The 12,834-nt window shown below is 40.3% G+C and overlaps 1 protein-coding gene across 5 annotated transcripts in view; it reads left to right on the top strand.

Moving 5' to 3' along the window:
• The window catches only part of EVA1A (eva-1 homolog A, regulator of programmed cell death), a 68,661-nt gene that overhangs the window by 36,136 nt on the left and 19,691 nt on the right, over nucleotides 1-12,834 (top strand). For 3 of the 5 annotated variants that reach the window (XM_050754321.1, XM_050754324.1, XM_050754325.1), the window contains exons 2-3: nucleotides 3,343-3,465; nucleotides 7,594-7,746. In XM_050754321.1, coding sequence (XP_050610278.1) covers nucleotides 3,343-3,465; nucleotides 7,594-7,746 — 276 coding nt within the window. Of the gene's footprint in view, nucleotides 1-3,342; nucleotides 3,466-3,875; nucleotides 7,164-7,593; nucleotides 7,747-12,834 lie in introns of those variants that run through there. The other 2 variants (XM_050754323.1, XM_050754326.1) reach the window with 2 other exon arrangements.

Below are 12,834 nucleotides of genomic sequence, written 5' to 3' on the forward strand. Positions count from 1 at the left end.
TTGTGAACCACCCTCGGTACTGACCTCTGCATAGTGCTAAGTGAAGGCCTCGGGCTCTGTGTTAGAGCCCTGCTGTAACAGCATTGGTATTCCTGTGGTCTGTGGCCACCACCAAGTGAGTCTTGTCGAGGACCATATCATTTCTTAACCCTAGTTCTCTTAGGTTCAAATAAAGACAAAGATTTTTCTTGAGGTCTCAGGAGTTATATCAGTGTCATTGAGGACATTGTTCATTCTGCTTTAAGGCCCATGTCTGACAATCTTAGCCCCACACACCTTGACTCCCATCACTGAGACAGAAATTTGTTTTAATGCATTTATGTGCCGGGAATTGTGTTAGCTACCACAAATGCAGAAGGATGGGACACAAGAGCCCCCTCGACATCCAGGAGCTCATAGTCTCCATGCTGGAGCAATCATTAGAAGCACAGACTTGATTGTTTCACTGTGGCCACCTTACCAACAATGCTTTGGTAGATAGGCTGGATATGAAGCCAGATATTTTAGGCCAAGGATGGACTGATGGAAGAAATGGAAAGAGGAAATATAACCTCCTATGAAGATGTATGTCTGTGAAGGGAAGTAGAATGGGTGATAAGAAACTACAGCAGAGGCTGAGCAAAGGGAAGATTGTTTAAAGGTGGGGGAAATTACTTAAGTTTATAGTAGATAAAAAGAGATAAGGGCAGTAGATCAAAAGATAGATTGACAGAGTGATTGGGAAAGAATGAGCAAGTATTTGAGAAAAAACAATAGATATTCATATACACATACATATATACATGCATGCATACATACATATACACATTGTATATTTATATATGTATGTATATAAGTATAGAATGTATATATGTATGTGTGTTTATATATATGTATTTATATATGGGGCAAGAAGGTGAAGAGAAAGTGAAAGACTAAAATTTTGAGAAAGAGAATTATACAAATATATGTAATCACTCTATATACATCTTATCTATTTATCTACCTGTCTATCTATCAATCCATCTATCTGCCTACCCATTTATATAGAGAGATGGAGATCAGCCAGAAAAGGGAAAGTCAAAGAAGAATCATTCATTAATGGAACCATGTCCTGTAGGAAGAAGGAGGAAATAATTTGAAAGCACAGGTGAAAACTCCTTAGAGACAGAAGGAAGGAAGGTCAGAATGAGATGGAAGGGAGGAAAGTTAGAGTTCATGTAGGGTGCCCTCTATTTCTCTGGAAAGCTGAGAAGATTGAATGAGAAGATTGAAGAATGAGAAAGTGAGAAAGTAAGATGTCAGGGACATACATTCTGGCTTTCCTCGCAGCACTGGGGGCCTCAATTGATTTTGTAAATTCAGCATTTGCAATGCTGCAAATATGAATGATTATACTTTTTCAGAAGCACTAGCCTGTAGGGAGGAGAGAAGGCAGGTGAGGGTTGGAGTGCTTTGGAAGTTAGGCCTGAGGTTGAGGGCAGCAGAAGGGTTCTGGTGAGAGTGGCATGTAGTGTAGTTGTAGTAGCCAGGCTGTGCAGAGAAAAGATGAATCTAAGATGAGAGTGATAAACTGAGTGAGCAGGGAAGGAATGACAAGATAGAAGCCTCAGAGAGCTTGGGGAGCACGTTTACTTTGATTCAGGTATGGAGAGTGCATAGCAGTATTCTCACACTGCTAATAAAGATATACCCGTGACTGGGTAATTTATAAAGGAAAGAGGTTTAATCGACTCACAGTTTTGTGTGGATGGGGAGGCCTTAGGAAACTTACAATCATGGAGAAGTACTGAGCAAAAGGGGGAAACACCCCTTATAAAACCAACAGATCTCGTGAGAACTCACTCACTACTAGGAGAAAAAAAGCATGGGGGTAACTGCCCCATGATTCAATTACCCCCCCCCCCCGACTGGGTCCCTCCTACAACACTTGGGGATTGTGGGAACTATATTTCAAGATGAGATTTCAGTGAGGACACAGCCAAACCACATCAGAGAGGTAGGATAGAGGTTCTGATTGGAGAGTGAGATTTCTCAGTGTGAGCCATTTAAGCAGCAAACAGTCCCTGAGCACTAGCTCTGTGAACTTATTGTAGGAAACTCTGAGAACAAAGATAAGAATTAAGGCATGGTCCCTGCCCTTAAGGAGTTCACAGCCCAGTATTCAGAGGTAAAACCTTTCCAGGTGATGACAAGGTCCAGGATATGTCTCTGGAAATGATTCCTTGTGATGGTTGGGAGGGAAAGATTGATGGGGCAATGGAAACCAAATGGCTGGCAGGCTGGCATGTTAGATGTATCATCCCCAGGTGCTTATCTGCCCTACAAAGAAAATGGGGGTTTCTCTCAGCTCAGTTATTTCTCTGGGGCCATGTGTATCCTCTCCGCAGCTGGTGATATGAGGACTGTTTTTCCATTTGAGCTTTTGCTCTTCAGACAACATGTGACTGTCCTAGGGTCAGTGCCTGATGGTTTTCACAAGTGTAGAGTGGAAGGTCAATGGGCTTCAAAGACCTACTTCTGCACTTTGGTACATGAATCTGTAAACAGTTACCGATCCCATGCTTCCAGTTTTCTTTTCTTTCTCGCCCCTATTTTCTTGACCTGTAAAATTAACATAGGATGGTGCCACCAATCCTTTTTGGGGAAGAAGCAGCTGAGATGTGTCCCTATAAAGTCATCAATAAGCAGAAGTCGGAAGCTGCAGTAGTTGGCAGGGTGCGATGATAATGAATGAATGAGTGTGCACACGTGAAGTGGGGACAGCTCAGTGCTCAGAGCTCCATGAATGATTTCATTCTTCCTGAAAGCTTCTAAGGGTAGCTGGACACAGAGAGGAGATTTCCTACCTGGGCTGAGTAGAGGCCTTGACACTTCAGCATGGAAGGCACAGGGCGTAGGAATCTACATATCAGCATTTCCAGGATTCTAGTGCCTACAGAGCTGTGTGAGACTTCATTTCATGGTCCATCTGGGCATTGCTAGAAGGGAACAGAATTCCCTCCCTTCCTGTTCCAGAGAGGCTAGCCTTCACTGGTGAGAGGCCAGATTAGCACATCCCACACTAGCTGTTTTGTGAATTTTGGCTGACAGGAGTGGAGAGGAAGCATGTTTCTTTGATCTTTTACCTCTTGCATCCTTTCTGCTATGACCTTGGGAGATTGGTTTATCTGGCTGTCTAGTTCAAATTCCAGATTAACCTCTGTCAGTGGGCTTTCTCCTCTCTGGGGATGCTATTCATCCTTCCAAGGATCCAGACCCTAGCCACCAAAGCTTCTCTGCTGGGTTCACACACCAGGTCTAAGGTATGATGTGATCTCCTGGGTATGTGACGGTTTTTGTGTTGCTGCTTTTTTCTTTCAGAGTCTGAGAAGCCAACTGGGGCCAAGCAAGTTTTAGAACCTCTACTGGCTGATGCCAACATCGTCAGAGATGAACTGTTCTTACCAGAAACTTCTCTGCTCTTGACAGCACACCTCTCCCCAGGTAGCTAAAGGGACAATGAGATTATCACCCCCTGAACACTATGTAATGACACAGTCACCTGTATGGGGGTGACATACCAGGGGACACTCAGTTCCAATTGCAATATCATAGTCACAATATTAGAAGAATATCTAGACACTCTTATAGGCAAAGAAAGGCATTTGGAAGATTCATGGGGGTCTTTCCTTTGCTTAAATCATGAATTTTTATTAAATTTTACACAAATGCATTTTTCCATCTATTCATATGATCTTTTTCCTGTTAATCTATAAATATGATAGATTACACTTATTTACAATCCGATTTTAAAAAATAAGTGCAATAACATCTCTTACTTAAAATTAAGCCATATTCATATTGTGATATGAATTAGAATTTTATTGACTTCAAATTTAATACCACTAAAAGGTAACTCTGCCATCATTCTTGTTAACTTAAAACCAAAATTTGATTGCAAGATTCTTTAAATAAAGTAACCTTCAAAATTCACTGTTTTACCTCACCAACACAATTTTTAAATTGTGGTAAAATACATATGACAAAATTCATTATCTTAAATTACTGTTAAGGGTATAGTTCAGTGGCATTAAGTATATTTACATTACTGTGCAACCATCACTGTCATCCTTCCCCAGAACTCTTTTCATCTTGCAAAACAGAAACTTTGTACCCTGTATCCTGTTCAATAATTATCTTTTCCCTGTCTCTGCTCCTGACAACCGCTACTCTACTTTCTGTCTCTATGAATATGACCACTGTTGGTGCTTCATACATGTGGAATCATATAATATCTGTCCTTTTTGACTGGCTTATTTCACTTAGCCTAATGTCCTCAAGTTTCATCCATGTTTATGCCTTCCTTTTTAAGGCTGTGAGTAATATTGTATTGTATGTGTGCACAACATTTTATTTATTCATCCATCTGTGGATGGACATTTGGGTTACTTCCACCTTTTGGCTGTTGTGAATAATGCAGCTCTGAACATTGGTGTACAAATTCTGTTCAAGTCTCTGCTTTAAAATCCTTTGAGTATATATCCAGAGGTGGAATTGCTGGGTCATAGGATAATTCTATTTAAACACTTTTTAAGGAATAGTCGTCCTATTTTCCACAGTGGCTGCACAATTTTACCTTCCCATCAACAGTGTACAAGTTCCAATACTTATTTTCTGATTTTTGATAGTAGTCATCCTAATGGGTATGAGATGATATTTCACTGTGGTTTTGATTTTGATTTCATTAATGCTTGGTTAGGTGGAGCATCTTTTCATGTGCCTATTGACTACTTGTGTATCTTTGGAGAAATATTGCTTCAAGTCTGTTGCCCATTTTTAAATTGAGCTCTTTGTTTTTAGTTGTTGAGTTGTAGGAGTCCTGATATTAGGAATTAGGATAGGTAGCAGTCTGGATATTAACCCTTTATCAGATATATTATTTGCAAATATTTTCTCCCATTGTGTGGGTTGCCTTTTCACTCTGTTGTACCCTGTGATGCACAGAAGTTTTTAATTTTAATAGAGTTCATTTCTTTTTTTGCTTTTGTTGCCTGTGCTTTTGTTGTCACATCCAAGAAATCATTGTCAACCCCAATGTCATGAATCTTTACCCCATATTTTCTTCTAACAGTCTTCTAAAAATTTTTTCTAAAATTTTTAGCTGTTACATTTAGGTCTTTGATACATTTTGAGTTAATTTTTTATATAGTATAAGGTAAGGGTCCAGCTTCATCCTTTTGCATGTGGACATCCAGTTTTTCCAACACTGTTTGCTGAAAAGGCAGTCTTTTCCCATTGAATGGTCTTGGCATGCTTGCAAAAATAATTTGAACATATATGTAAGGGTTTATTTTTGGATGTTCTATTCTATTCCATTATGCTACATGTCTGTTTTTATATGCTAGGCCTATGCTGTTTTGATTACTGTAGATTTATAATAGGTTTTGAAATCAGGAAGGGTGAGATGTCTAACTTTGTTAATTTTCAAGATTGTTTTGACTATTTGGGGTCCCCTGAGATTCCGTATGAATTTCAGTATGGATTTTTTTATTTCTGCAGAAAACGTCATTGAGATTTTGGGACTGCCATAAAACTTCTGAATTATTTCTTATAGGAAACATTTGCCACACAGATGAAGAGAAGGGGGGCATTTAGGCAAAAGGAAGACTGTGACCAAAAGCATGAAGAGAGGAAAGGGCTTGCTCTACTTGGGGAAACTAAAAGTAATCTAGTATTGTTGAAGCTCTAAGCTTTCTTATTATCTGTGTGTATATATGTGTGTGACTGTCAGTTTGGATAGGAGACACATTAGGAGGTAAGGAAGGGGTCAGATATTGTGAAAGTGGATGTGTATTGTGTTAAGAAGGTCAATGGAAATTCATTAGAGTTGGGTGGTGGAGTGATGTGATCCTATTTGTACTATGGAAAAATGACCCTGTTAATAAGCATGGGTGTGCTATACTGAGCAGGAAGGAGTTAACAGCAGAAAGACCAGATAGCAGACTGTTGCAAAACTCCCAGAAATAAAATGATAAGACTTGCACCCTGGTAGCATTAGTGGAGACAGGAAGGAGGGAATGGATTTGAAATAGACATGGCTCACTACACACTCAGACATGTTCCAGTAGCTTCACTCTTTTCCTGGGTCTTGAAGTCCTTAAATCTGGAGAACAGCCTCTGAACTCACCATTCACCTGTGTCATCCAGTTGTCACCTTTTAGGAACACAAATGACTTGAAAGAGGCACTCTGTTCTGGCTCAGAGGCTCAGGCTCAGGGGTCCCTTAACAGCAGCCAGTCTCTTTTCAAAGCCCCTGGAGCTCCCACTCCTTGTGCTGTCACTCTCAGAGCCTCTGGCTGCTCCAAGGACTTTGTGGTTTTTTCTTTGTATCTGTGAGTTGGTTGGTGTTTTCTTGTTTTGGTTTTTCCTGAGGCCTGTTGAAATCTACCAGCCTGAGAATGTTCTGTTGTAGCCCATTCTATTTACCTCGTAGAACTGCCACTCTCCAGGCCTTCTAATTGTGGCCCATGTTACATCTGTGACCCACTGAGAACCCAGGTTCATTCCCCAAGCCTGACACCCCTCTACACTCTGTGACTCAATTCCCTGCCTTCAGTTCATAGCAATGTCGAATGAGCCATTGGGTATTTTCCACCTCTCTCCCACTTCATGCTCAGGATCTCTCTGTAAAGCCTTTGCTGAGTAACTGGATAATGCTAATGCCAGGCTTGAGCTGCAGCAGCTGGGGAGTGGATGTGCTCCTCCAGCCAGAGGCTGAGCACTGAGATTCCAAGTCCCCGTTCTGATCTCTGGAGGGATGGTTCTATGGATGGGCAGTCTGGGCCATGTGTGTGTTCTACTCGCCCATCACAGTCACAGGTGGAGTCATGGAGCTAGAGGCAGGGAGCAGCTCCCGCTCCCAAATTCCTGTAGGTATTTTAGAATGGGAACCGCTTTGGCAGTTCTGGAATAGCCAGCTCTGAACCACTGCCAAAGGCACACATTTAGTGACCTGAGGGATGAGGCAAACTGATCAAGGTGCACAAGTGTCATCACTGCAGGCTCCCGGGAAAGCACAGCAGGAGAGGAGAGGGCTGTGGCTTGTAATTAAAATGCAGTGATTACTGTAATGACGATTTGAACCTGATGGGCTGTGCCTCAAAGGTGAACCAGGGAGAATGAAATAAAGAGTTCTGGAAGAGGTAAGGGGGGATTTTAGTGGGAATTAGGAAGATACGGGGAAGAGAAAGGAGAAAGATCAGGAAAATCAGGGATGTAAGGAGTTTCTACTTCCTTGAAAGCCAGGAAGCTCACTTGAACAAAGAGCACAAGACCCCAAATCTTTGTGACACCCCTGGCTTGGAGAGCTTGCTGGTCTTTCTTTAGGATCCTGGCTAGTTTTCGCGAGCATAGTTTTCACAAGCAATTGAAGGATAATTTCCGTAGATCTATAGTGAAGCTATCCCGCAAATAAAGTGGGGCTGGCCAGAGAGGGTCTGTAGTTTCCAAAGCCCCAAAGGACACCTGCAAATCAGCTGTTGCAAAAATATGTCTTTAGGAGCCCAGGCTACCTGGAACACGGCCTCAGGACAGCAGAATGTGCCTTATCACTCACTTTGTGTTCCCAAACAGAAGAGAAGAAGGAGAGTGGCCACGTTGATTCAGCCAAGCACCTCCAGGAGGTCCCCTCTGGATGTCCCATGAGGCTGCTGCTCAGCCACAACCCGGAGCACGTGGAGATGGCTTTGCTCAGCAACATCCTAGCAGCCTATTCCTTTGTCTCAGGTAGGTTCCTGGTCTCCGCTGGGCCAGGACTGAGGTCTGGGACTGGGTCCAAGGTTGTCTCCTGGTTGGCCATCTCTGGCCTTATTCTCAGGAAAGACACACTACATAATCATAGCTACTGCTCGGCTATGCTGAGTTTTTGAGATGAAAGGTCTCCTGGTTGGGAATTAAGCTTGTCATTCTCTAATTTGAAAAATGAAGGGTTCTAACAGAGCTTTGTCTTGCAGAAAATGTTTAGCTGCTCAAGTGAGTGATTGAAGTGGCCCGGGGCTACTGTTGACTTCTGTCACTATGCATTAACTCTGACCAAGGCGGGGGCTGATGGAGGACCTCAGCCTGATTATTCTATGCAGTTAACCGCACACAGGCTGCCTCTGTATGAGACTGTGTTTGTGGGAGAGAGAATATGTGTTTTTATGTTCTGTGTTTGGGGCCTTTCTGAGGTATTTGATGAAGCTGTAGAAGAGATGAAGACAGAAGGCATCTGGAGTATGGAAGAGTCTGATATTTGTCCCTTCGTTGGTTCAAAGTTGTACTCTAGTAAGATGGTTGATTTTCTCCTCAAGATCATTTCTTGAAAACAGATGTTGTTCATATAAAAGGAGTCATTTTAAAATACATGAAAATGCTCACTGGTTTGAATGACTAAACTGTTCCTCTGCTGCTTGAATGAGTTTTTAATTTCTTGATACTTTGTTTTTGTTTTTGTTTTGTTTTGTTTTGCCCGATGTCTCTGGATATATTGTATAAAAAGGAAGGGACTAGGGTTTCAATTAGATTTCCTTTGGGCAAGGACTGGTTTTACTTTCTAATTCTCTAGCCAGGGTTGACACATGGTGGTCTAAGAGTTGAAATGCAAACCTGACATTATGATTTACAGTGGCAAATCTGAGCCAAGTGGAGAGTTCCATAAGCCAAGGAAGTTCATGGCTTCTCTTTGTGAGAGGATCTTGGATGACGCGCAACCTGATTTCAAAAAAAAAAGGACTGCTCAGGGCCTTGTGCTGGGCGAGCTGCAGCATGTAGTCTGCTTGTGCCTCAGGTCCAGGGCTCTGCCTTCTTGGATCAGTGAAGGCCTAGGTCACCAGTCAGCTCCTCTTTCCCCTTGAGGAAGTCCAGGGCCCCCTTCTCTAGGCACTCACCCATTAGAGGAATCTCATCTTTGCTCTTGCTTCAAGGCAACATTGGAGAAAAAGGACACAAGGGCGGAAAAGAGCTTTGAAATTCAGGCATCATTTTCACAAGCAATTTAAGGATAATTTCCTTAGCTCTATAGTGAAGCTATCCCCTAAATGAATTGGGGCTCGCAGAGAGTGTCTGTAGTTTCCGAAGACCCAAAGGATACCTGTGAATCAGCTGTTGCAAAAATATGTCTCGCGTGAGAGCGAACAGAGCACTGCACTTTGGACCTCTGCTCAGCACAGGAGGTACCTGGCAATTTTCCATTTCAGTCGACATGACCCTGAATTATGACCATTGAAAGTGGTAACTCATTGAATAGTCCTGTGTTTACCAATGAGTCTTGTGATCTTGTCAAGGCTGAAAAGTACATGGCCCTGTTTTTCTCTCCCCTCCAAACTTCCTCCTTCCTGCCCCATACTCTTGAATTAAATACTACTTGGGATGCAGGAAGACAATGCTTCTTTAAGTAAGTATAGGCTGAGATAAAAAGAAAACGCAAGGAAACGGAAAAGCAGTGTGGCTAAAATAAAATTTGGATCCAGTGTGTAGACTCAATGACTGAAAATCAATTCTGAAATGGGGAACATTCCCTGATTATAAGTGAAATTAATAAACAAAATTTAAAATATGTAGGTGAATATTCAAGATACAAATAACCATTGTTTTTAGTGAAGAAAATCAAATAATTGAATTAGAAGCAATGATGAAAAGTATGATGGAAGAAAATTGTGGAAAATGTCCTAATCTTGTAGCTGTCTCATGTCCTCATTCTGCTCTACTAGATCTTCAACCCCACAGGGCCCCAGCCCCTCCTATTTTCTCCCAGTACATCTGTTGCCTCCTCTCCTATCCACGTGGTGCCTTATTTCAGCAACACATTTGCTAATCCACATAACTTCCATATTCCTTTATGTAGCTTCTGAGTAAACCAGTAGGTGAAACCCCAACTGAGTGAATCCTGCTCACTTTCTCTGTGTATCTGTGTGTGTGTGTGTGTGTGTGTGTGTGTGTGTTCTTTGTTAGGTGAGTGTCTAGGGTGTTTGGTAACCTTGTGGGAGAGTTGGAGACAGAAGAAGGCATGTGAGTTGGGAGAGTCTGATATTCACCCCTTTTTTGGTTCAAAGTTGTACTCTTTAGGAAGACGGCTAACTTTCTCCTCAAGATCATTTCTTGAAAACAGATACTGTTTACATAAAAGGAGCCATTTAAAATTACATGAAAATGTTCAGTGGTTTGAATGACCAAACTGCTCCTCTGCTGGTTAAGTGAGTTTGAAAATATTTGATATTTTGTTTTTGTTTTGCCTGATGGTCTCTGGATATTACATTGAAAGAAAGGGACTGAGGTTCTGATTGGATTTCTCTTCAGGCAAGGGCTGGTTTTACTTTCAAGTTCCAATCTAGGCAGAGTTCATATTAGATGACTTAGGAAAAGTGACCCTTTCTCACTCCGCACAAGTTATCAAACACCAGTACAATTTGCCATTTGAAGCCACTAGAAATTCATAGTCTCCAATCTCAGCTGAGCTTTTCACATCATACTTTAATCTCCCTATTTATTTCTGGACACATCTTGTGCCCATTCTTCCCAACAAACATTTCAAACCTTGGCCATTCCAATAATTGTAAATATCTGCTTACTACAATGGGCCCTACAAGTAAATGACAAGTGTCAAACTAGGGGAAAATGAAACATTAATGAAGAAGAGTTAAAGTTTATAACAAATGAAGAGCTCTTACAAATCAATAAAAGTGTCCCAAAAGGAAAGTGGCCAAAAAACAAGAATCAACAGTTTGCAAAAGAAGAGATACAAATTGTCAATAAAACATGAACAGCTCAAATTCTGGCAGAAAAATACAAAATGGAAATTGCAATGAGATTAGCATTTTTATTTTATACATTTCTCAAAGACTTGACTGATTAAGTATATCATTTTAGTCTTGGAGAAAGTCTGGGGAGATGAGTACTTGCACATTGTGCTGATGGGATTGTGAATTTGCTACAACCTCTCTAAAAAATAATTTGGCAATATCCATCAAAGCCCTTAAAAACACATACGCTAGCCAGAAATCCCACTTCTGGAAGTGTCTCCTAAGGAAATAATTAGGGATATAGACAGAAATTTTACTATGAGGATGATTCATCTCAGAATTATTTACAATACATGTAGTAAAAATATTAGGGAAAATTTGTAAGTGTTAATTGAAGTAGAAAGATGTTTATGATATGCTACTAGGTAAATGAAGCCTGTTACCACACATCATATACATTATAATCCCATTTATGTATGTATATTCATATGTATAGGTAACCACATTTTACCACAAATTATAACGAGGTGCCAGAATTGTGTGGGTACAGGTATATGTATTTTTAATTTTATTTTGCTTAGCTGTATTTTTATTAACAATTCATTGATATTCATAATAAGTAATGTTATTTTATTAAAATATTAAATTTTGAATTATACCATACATATATTAGACAATTATCATGCCTCTGTCTTTTCTAACTTCCTGAGCTTCTTATCTAAGTGTCCTGAAAATAGCTATTTGGTTGTGCTATAAGCATTTCAAATTCACTCCAGCCTAGAATAGAGTATTGTCCTTCTCTTTAAATATGCTATTTCTTTTATGTACCTATCTAGGGCATCACCTAATCTAGAAATAGGATTTTTAACCTTTGATGCATCTTCTTCACTGCCCATATCCAACTTGTTTTGGTCAATTCATTTTGCCTGTTAAAATGTATGGCATCCACTTTAGTCCCACCATCGTTGATTGACTGGCTCCAAGCGCCATCATGGTTTTGTCTGCCTTATCATAATGGTATTTGCCATGGTCTTGCCTCTACAATCTTGTTTCACAGTCTGTATTTTGTAGCAAAATGATGTTTCCAAAATGCAGATGTGATGATGCAATTCTTTTTATTTTTTAGCATCCCTCAGTAGATTCTCATTATCTCTGGGATAAAATCCAAATAAGTTTGTGTGGTTTAAGAGTCAGGATTGTTTTCAACTGCAAAAAATGAAAACCTCAACTTGGTGGCCTAAATACATAGACGTTATCTTACCCACATAATAAGAAGTCTGGAGGTAGGTGGTTGCTAGCATTGGCTCATTAGCACAAACACCACGTAGAGGCCTGTCTTTTCCTTTCTCTGTTTGGCTTATTTTACTCAGTATATATATTCCAGCTTTGTCCATGTTGTCACAAGTGGCAGTATCTCCTTCTTTGTTAAGGCTGAATAATATTTCATTTTGTAAATACACCACAGTTTTTAAAATCTATTCATCCATTGATGGACGCTTTGGTTGTTTTTATATCTTGACTATTATGAATAGGGCTACAATAAGTATGGGAGTGCAGATATCTCTATAGATGCTGATTTCATTTTCTTTGGATATATACCCAGTCAGAGACAGAAATAAAAATGCTGTATGATCTCACTTACACATAAAACCTAAAAAAAAAGTTGAATACATAGAAACAGAGAGTAGAATAGTAGTTATCCGGGCATGGAGGAGGAAATGAGAAGTATGTCCAAAGATACAAACTTGCAGTGTTGTGGGATGAATAAGTCTGGAGTTCTAATGTATAGCATGAGGATGATAGTTAAAAATATATGTATACTGAAAATGCGCTAAGAGAATAGATTTTAGGTGCTTTTACCACACAAAAAATGAAAAGAAGGTGATGAACGTGTTTATTCACTTGAGTAATCATTCAACAATGTGTATGTGTAGAAAAACATCAGGTTTTACACCTTAAATATATACAATAAAAAATCTAGGCACCAGTATCTCTGTGATTCTCAAAGCCTTTTTTCTATGTTTGTCATCTCATGGTTGCCAAATGGCTGCTGTTGTTCAGGCTGATTCAAGATCAATAAGGGCAGAAAATGGAA

This window comes from Macaca thibetana, chromosome 13 (genome assembly GCF_024542745.1).
Source record: "Macaca thibetana thibetana isolate TM-01 chromosome 13, ASM2454274v1, whole genome shotgun sequence".
NCBI lineage: Eukaryota > Metazoa > Chordata > Mammalia > Primates > Cercopithecidae > Macaca > Macaca thibetana.